The sequence below is a fragment of the Vigna angularis genome, chromosome 1, assembly GCF_016808095.1.
Source record: "Vigna angularis cultivar LongXiaoDou No.4 chromosome 1, ASM1680809v1, whole genome shotgun sequence".
Lineage (NCBI taxonomy): Eukaryota > Viridiplantae > Streptophyta > Magnoliopsida > Fabales > Fabaceae > Vigna > Vigna angularis.
The window spans coordinates 25,777,468-25,786,182 of NC_068970.1; the positions used below are offsets into that span (position 1 = coordinate 25,777,468).

The window sequence follows — 8,715 nt, forward strand, 5'->3', positions numbered from 1 at the left end:
TATTGGTCTTTTAGTCCTCTCGACTAGCTCAAATTAATTTTGAAAATACAATTTTATTTTATTTTGTTTTGTTATTTCTAATAAGCAAACATATATGATTATTGAAATGAGTTATTTATCATAATTTCGTGGATATTACAATATCACATATAAACTAATATAATGTCATACTTGTTATAACAATTGACTCTATCAATTATTTTCTATAATAATTTATCTCATTTAGAATTATTTTAAAAATAATATTACTTGTACCAATAATGCCATATAATTTATTTTTCATAAATTTTAATAGCTCTTACTTAACTTTAATTTATAATCAGTTATGTTAGATATCACCTTTTTATAATCAATTATATTAGGGAGATTTGTTTTTTCTAAATATTTAACTGAAGTGATATACCTAAAATTTGATCCCAAAATCCCTAATTAAATTATAATAATTTTAGTAGTAGGATGTTTTGGTTGATTCCATTTTTTCGAGGTAAACATTTTCATTGTTACATGGAGGCTCGATTTAAATCCTAATAAAAGATTAGGTAACAGGTACAAATAAAGAACCACTTTATAGATATGCCACGTATAATATATAGTGTAATAACAAGATATTTATTTTGTTCTTTATTTGTATTGGAATTTATACAAATTATTTGACAAAAAAAAAAAGAGAATAAAAATTATGTGATGTTTTGATATGTTTTTGCTTTCTTTTCATGTTATAAGTTTATACCTTTTTTATTTTTAGTACAAAGTTTTTTAGTAGTACATTAATTAAATTTGGCATCTTGTTTTGGTGTATATATTTAATGTATTTTTTATTTTTTTATTAAATAATGATGTTTACATTTAATAGTATTTTATTTTATTTAATTATAATTTAAAAATTTATTTTCAAGAAATTACTGGGTAAAAATATTTATTGAAATAAAAATCATTTTATAAACTAAAAACCGCAAAGAATGTTAATGGTAAACGGTTTAGTTCATTGTTTACTAATCTTTTCTTTATTCAAATTTTAAAAATAATAGAAATGTGTGAGGAAAGCTTATAATATATAAATCAGATTCAATTTTATTATATTGACTTTCAAATTTAAATCATGAATCAAAGAGGTTAATATTTTTTATTAAAAGTATCATTAATTTTTTATTTTACTGCAAATACAACTATTTGTTGAATCTTGATTAATTTAACAACTAATTTTTATTTGAAAATATTGTGGAAATGATAAAGGGCTAAAAGTAAACATCGTCCCATTTATAAAGAATAAAAAGATATTTAATCTTTTATAATTTTTAACTATTGGAGTGGAAAATGTATAACTTTTCTTCAACGTTTTTGTTGGCGGCTTAAAATTTGTATCTTTATTGCTCTGATTAAATTATCGTCACAGAACTAACCGATCATTCTAATGTTTTATTGTAACTTTTTTATTATTTTTTTATATACTTTTCTTTTTAATAATAAAATACAATACTTTTGTCTATTCAAAGACCATAAATATATTTATTTTTTAATTTAATACTTTCCTTTCAAATATAGTCTACCGTATCTTTTTCTATATCTATTTTGTCTCTTTTATTAAAAGAGACAATGATCCATTAATATAAATTTTTTAATAATATTTTAATACAATATATTTATTATTTTTAAAATTTAAAATACGATAATATAATAATAAATAAATAAATAATAAATTGATAGACAATCGATTATTAATTTTCTAAAAGGGTTTTGTTAAAATATTTCAGTCGATTAATTGATGTTTTAAGAAATGATATGAATGAAAATTGAATACGTAATTCTTTCTAAATTTATGACACATTTATATTTCTCCCGTATTGTTTACGATGAATTATAATAAAATAAAAAGAAACAGCAAAGCAAAAATAAAGAAATGTGTAAATGGAGAATAAGTAGACCCAATAAACAATAAAATGAAATGAACTGACGAGGCTCGGTTTTGTTTGCTTCTGCATTTTTGTCCCTATAAAGGCTACTTCAACAATTCTGTTTAATGCAACACCACCGCGAAGAAAGCTTTGCTTCAGAATCTGCTCTCAATTTTCTTCCTTCTTCCATCTCTCTCTCTCTCTCTCACTATTCTCAACAGCCATGGCCTTCTGTAGTGGTACCTTGCTTAAGCCAAACTATTGCTTCTCCCCAACCCACAAACCCAAAGCTCCAACTCCATACTATGATACCAGAAAAAAGGTTGGTGAATCAATCATACGTACAATTCTACATCTCTCTAACAACACTTTCCATTACCCTTTCTGATCTAACAAGCTAACCACACTAAACACCATCTCTCTCAACATCATACTGTGCTTTTCTTTTCCTTTTTTTCGTGTTCCTTTTGTTAACAGCAAATTCACCATTATTTTTCCACTGCAAACATGGCTCATGTGTTATTGTGTTTGTCAGTTCTGCGTGAGAGTTTCGGCAAATGACTCGGGTGACGTCGAGAAGACTATTATCAGGAAAGAGAAAGACGGATGGAAGATCAATTACTCAGGAGAGAAACCTCAAACACCACTGTTGGACACAATCAACCACCCAATTCACATGAAGAATCTGTCCACTCAGGTTTAAAATTTGGAATCATTTGTTAAGGCCTAAAGGCCATGCCACAGCATATTTCTTGTCCGTGGCTGACACCACAGTTTTTTGTTTTCTGTGAGTTTTGTTTGATTGTTTGTTAAAAGTATTGAATGTATTTGTCAGGATCTAGAGCAACTTTCAGCAGAGCTGAGGGCAGATATTGTACACAGTGTGTCAAACACTGGTGGGCATCTTAGTTCAAGCTTGGGAGTGGTGGAGTTAGCAGTGGCTTTGCATCATGTTTTCGACACCCCTGAAGACAAAATTATATGGGATGTTGGTCATCAGGTAATCTTTCGTCTTGTTTATTTCTTCTTCTTTTCTAATACAAGTTAAATAACAACAAAAGAAATATAATCTTCTTTTAGAGAAAATTCATTGCTCATGACAAAACTAGAATTCTGTATTTTTTTTTCTCTTCTGTACAATTTTCATCATTTTATCATGTGTGATGCGTGTAAGAGAGTCTAAAATGTAACCGAATTGCAGGCATACCCACACAAGATTCTTACGGGTAGAAGGTCCAGAATGCACACCATTAGGAAGACTTCGGGGCTGGCAGGTTTTCCTAAAAGGGATGAGAGCGTTCATGATGCTTTTGGGGTAGGACACAGTTCTACAAGCATATCTGCTGGTCTTGGTAAGATTCTTATATTTTAAGATGAATGTATTTTCGTCAAATATATGTGCAGAAACATTTATCTCACATTTGAGCAACAATTCTGAATATTTATTAGGCATGGCTGTTGCACGTGATCTGCTGGGGAAGAAGAACAGCATCATATCAGTGATAGGCGACGGGGCATTGACAGCAGGCCAAGCTTACGAGGCCATGAACAATGCAGGGTTCCTTGATTCTAACATGATAGTAATACTTAATGACAACAAGCAAGTCTCTTTACCAACTGCCACACTTGATGGACCTGCAAGTCCTGTCGGAGCACTCAGCAGTGCTTTGAGCAAAATTCAAGCGAGTACAGAATTCCGTAAACTCAGAGAAGCTGCAAAAGTAAGCCTCTTAAACTTGTCATATTCGTAGTGAGCGTCGTGATCTCAGTGATCATGTCAAACTTTAAATAAGCTGTGGCCTTTATTTGACTCCAATTTTATTCCTGAAGAGTATCACAAAACAAATTGGAGGACAAACACACCAGGTTGCAGCCAAAGTGGATGAGTATGCAAGAGGCATGATCAGCGGTTCTGGATCTACATTATTTGAAGAACTAGGCTTATACTACATAGGTCCTGTGGATGGTCATAACATTGAAGATCTGGTCACCATCTTTGAAAAAGTCAAATCAATGCCTGCTCCAGGTCCAGTTTTGATTCATATTGTCACAGAGAAAGGGAAGGGATACCCCCCAGCAGAAAAAGCAGCTGATAAAATGCACGGTGAGAAAGGGATATTTCTTCATAAATCATTATGAGAAACTCGAAATAGTAAAATCAATTCTTAGATATATTGCAAAAAGTTACCCACTGTTAATATAACTCAATCAATTGTGTACTCACAATTAATTTCTCGACCTGATTACATAGGTAGTTAATATTTTGCGCTATTTAAAACTTATTTGAATCCAAACAGACACTTATACATTCTCATATTTTCAGGGGTTGTGAAGTTTGATCCAAAAACAGGGAAGCAGTTTAAGGCAAAATCCTCAACGCTTTCATACACACAGTACTTTGCTGAGTCTTTGATAAAGGAGGCTGAAATAGACAACAAGATAGTGGCCATTCACGCAGCAATGGGTGGTGGTACAGGCCTAAATTATTTCCACAAAAGATTTCCCGATCGCTGTTTCGATGTGGGGATAGCTGAGCAGCATGCTGTTACATTTGCTGCTGGGTTAGCTGCTGAAGGCCTCAAGCCCTTTTGTGCCATTTACTCATCATTCCTACAACGAGGATATGATCAGGTGAGCCAATATGGTTCAATGAGAAATAGTCCAAACTATCTTATTATTGATTTCTTCTTGATCCAAGTTTATTTTTAAGTTAATAACTTCGATAAAAAAAATCTTATCACTGTGATTTATTTTGTGTATCCAGGTAGTCCATGACGTTGATCTTCAAAAGCTACCCGTCCGATTTGCCATGGATAGAGCTGGTTTGGTTGGAGCAGATGGACCAACCCATTGTGGAGCATTTGATATCACTTACATGGCTTGCCTGCCCAACATGGTGGTCATGGCTCCTTCTGATGAAGCTGAACTAATGCACATGGTTGCAACAGCAGCAACTATAGATGACAGACCAAGCTGCTTCAGATTTCCAAGGGGAAATGGACTTGGAGCCACTTTGCCACTCAACAACAAAGGAACCCCACTTGAGGTGAGAATCAGATATTAACATGTATTTCCTAAACTGAATCTTATCTCAATAGTTAAGCCACCGAATTGAAAATTTTTTGGTCGTGTAGATCGGAAAAGGCAGAATTCTGATGGAAGGCAGCAGAGTTGCTATCTTGGGATATGGTTCTGTGGTTCAACAATGCAGACATGCCTCGGAATTGCTTAAAGAAGTAGGCGTTAGTGTGACAGTTGCTGATGCTAGGTTTTGCAAACCTTTGGATATTGATCTCATCAGGCTACTGGCTAAAGAGCATGAAATACTGATCACGGTGGAAGAGGGTTCTATCGGTGGTTTTGGATCACATGTTTCTCAATTCTTGAGCTTATCTGGTATTCTAGATGGACCTCTAAAGGTAAACCTTCCTCAATGGAGAAGTCGCTCTCTATATGATTTTCATTTTCAGATACGTCCCTATTTTGTGCATTTGTAACAATAAACCAATTTGGTTTTACCTGCAGTGGAGAGCAATGATGCTTCCTGACAGATACATTGATCATGGGTCACCCCAGGATCAGGTTGAAGAAGCAGGGCTTTCATCAAAGCACATTGCGGCCACAGTGATGTCACTTCTTGAAAGGCCAAAAGAAGCTCTTCTGTTTAAATAGAAACGCGAAATGGAATGAGGATCTTGACCTGGGACCTGAAAGATGCGTTCAGTTCTGTTGGCATTGCGGTTTATAGGAAGCTGTAAATAACTACACTAGAACTGTTGTTTTGGATTCTCAGGTCAGGCCGAAGAATCATGAATGAATAACGAGATTAATTTATTCTTGCAAGGCATTGTAATGTATCTATATTAATTAGTTGTATGTAATTAACACCCCACTTAAGTCATAAAGATCATGATTTTCCTATAAGCATAATTTTAGTACTCCACTTTGCCTTGGCTAAACAGTATTTTTATTACGTTAGTGATGAAGTAAATGGATTTGGCGGTCAATATTTCTGATAATGAAGGGTGAGGTCATACCCCAGGTGAACGCCACCTTCTAGTCTTTCTTATCATTATGAAATCAATTCACGCAAGATATTTACTAAATAATGTTACCGTCAATAACATCACCCAAAATAGGATTTGTCAAAACCATGAAGTTAAAATATTTTTTCGAGCTATGACTTACAGATGATTAGAAAAAATACACACAATTTTCATGTAAATCAGTATGTGCAAGTAACAAGGCAGAAGGTAACTATAATGTCGACAAATAATTCAGTCATCAATGACATCAAATATAATAAGGCGTAGTCAAGTCCATAATACTAAAATATATATATTATCTGTAATAGATTAGATACGAAATCTTATTCAATAAAAACAGAGGTGGATCAACTTCTTGGCAAAGGTCACAATTATTTGGTTAGAAAGTAGTCTTGTAAGAAAATAAGTGCAACTAACAACCAACAGAAATACAAAACAGTACTGAAAATCCAATAGATCTTATAGGATTTTGCAGATCCAAAATTTGATTCTGGTGATAGATTTTTGTAATTTATTATGTGTTCTTTGTTTTCATGTATGAATGTATATGATTCATGTATTAGATTAAGTTTGCATAATTTCTTACTTTTAACTGTTTTTAAAATATTCATCATCATTATGTGTGATTTTTTTTCTTACTCTTTTTTTAACTTTATTTTGAATATATTTATCTTAGTTAAGTATATACAAGAATTTTTTATGTTCCACGTGTGAAATATGATTGTTCAAATAATCTAATATGATCACTAAAATTCAATATGAATAGAGTAAAATCAAATTAGTAAACAAATATTAGTATATTAATAGTGTCACTAATCTTAAATATATATCTCTCTTTTATTTTTAGTTATTTTCTATATCATTTTGTTATGATTATGGTTGTCTTTTATTTTCATGTCTCACTATGCCTACATCATATTTGATGGAGCAGCTACAAAACCCTTAACTTAGAAAAGGTTAAGAATCACCAAAAAAAGTATAACATCAAGAATAAACAAATTATTTATATGTTAATTGGTTGAATCAAAGATACATTAAGACTTTTGTGCCTTATGCAAAAGTACTAGCCAATAAATGGATAATTAAAAGAGAATATTAACCCTTTAACAAAATGGAAAATTGAGATGTAATTTTATCAATTATCTAATGAAGAAAATGTGAGAGAAGGGAGTGGTTACTATTGGCATCTTCTACTTATTAGCTCCCACCCTCTCTTGTCATTTTCATTATTTTTTTTATAGTAAGTCTAATCTCCTCTTTTCAAACACAGTACTTACTTAAAACACTATTATCATACGTCGTACAAAGTATCATACTCTATTTAATTTTAAAACCAACTATCATACGTCGTACACATATATTAAATATATGCTTCATTAAATTAAATCTTAGACATATAGAAAATTTGATTATACCTTCTATTCTTGCTTATCTGAAATGGATATTTAAGCTTGAAACACTTGTTATCAAACTTTCTATTCCTCTTTTGCGAGTTTACATGCCCTCCTCGTGAGAGTTATTATAATATATAGAAATCTAATTTCCTTTTTTCTCGCATCAATTAGTTTATCACTTAACCCACAATCAAACTATTATAATATTCGCTTTTTATAATACTTAAATTTATATTTTTTTAAATATTTAAATATTCCAAATTTCATCCTTAATGTCGCATGTCATCAAATTTATATTAATTTATAACAAACATTGGTGTCCTTAAGCGTGCTATAGTAGTAATTTTTGAAAAATAAAAGAAGATTTATTAATAATGTTGTACAAAGTACAAAAAATTATTAGAGGCCAAAATCATGTGCTTTCAAGTTGTGCCTTACAATTGTCATGTGGAGACGATAAATTGCACTAAGTTTTTAATGTGCTCGGTACATTTAATTTTATTTTTCTAATATTTCTATTACAAAATATTAGAATTTATACACTTAATATATCAAGGCCTTACAAATAGAGATGACAATGGGAGTACAATGGGGACAAATTTCGCTATCAAAAAATTCACTTTCATCCTAATCTAACAACTATAAAATTTTTGTTACATTCTCATTCATATCAATCTAACAAGTATAAAATTTTTGTTACATTCTCATTCATATCAGGTAACGGGTATACCATGTATATCCATGTTTGCTTTCTTACTCTTTTAATATCAATTAATCAATATTTATAAAATTATAAATAATTATTACAAAAAAAAAACAATATTATAATTTCAAAAGAACGTATTCTCATTTCTCCATATCATAAGAAATTATAATTATATACATTTCAAATTAAAATACCAAATAAAAGTTTATGAGAACCAAAACATTTATTCAATTTAAAAACATTAATAATACAAATTTGATCAAATTTAAAAATATTTTTAAAAGATTACAATAAGAAAACATATATTGAAATTTAAAATATTTTAAATGTCTTTTCATTCTCATTCTTTAAATTCTAATAAAAATTTTCTTTTACACGCTAATAAAAGTTATAATACATAAAAAAACAAAAGTTAAACTAATAATAATTGGAATTTAACATAAATATTTCACTTTTAAACTTCAATATATGTCAAAGATATGTTGGATGGTGATAAAGAAGATTTATGGTAATGACATTAAATTATATACTATAATAAAAAAAAATTGTTATACAATCTTAGTGATAGAATTACACTTATGATAATGAGTTAAAAAATAAAAATAATTATATAAAAGATATCAAAACAATATTCTACATTATAAAAATAAGCAACAAGTAAAAATGTTAAAAATAAG

At 30.3% G+C, this 8,715-nt stretch overlaps 1 protein-coding gene across 1 annotated transcript; it reads left to right on the top strand.

Annotated features, from left to right (window-relative positions):
• The first annotated feature begins 2,003 nt into the window (after positions 1-2,003).
• Positions 2,004-5,813, top strand: LOC108331862 (probable 1-deoxy-D-xylulose-5-phosphate synthase 2, chloroplastic). Its single transcript, XM_017566850.2, has 10 exons — positions 2,004-2,214; positions 2,428-2,589; positions 2,728-2,892; positions 3,094-3,244; positions 3,342-3,613; positions 3,723-3,996; positions 4,216-4,523; positions 4,657-4,938; positions 5,027-5,311; positions 5,418-5,813. Exons 1-10 carry the CDS (start codon positions 2,116-2,118, stop codon positions 5,562-5,564), a joined length of 2,145 nt encoding a protein of 714 aa, XP_017422339.1. The 5' UTR covers positions 2,004-2,115; the 3' UTR covers positions 5,565-5,813.
• The last annotated feature ends 2,902 nt before the right edge of the window (positions 5,814-8,715 follow it).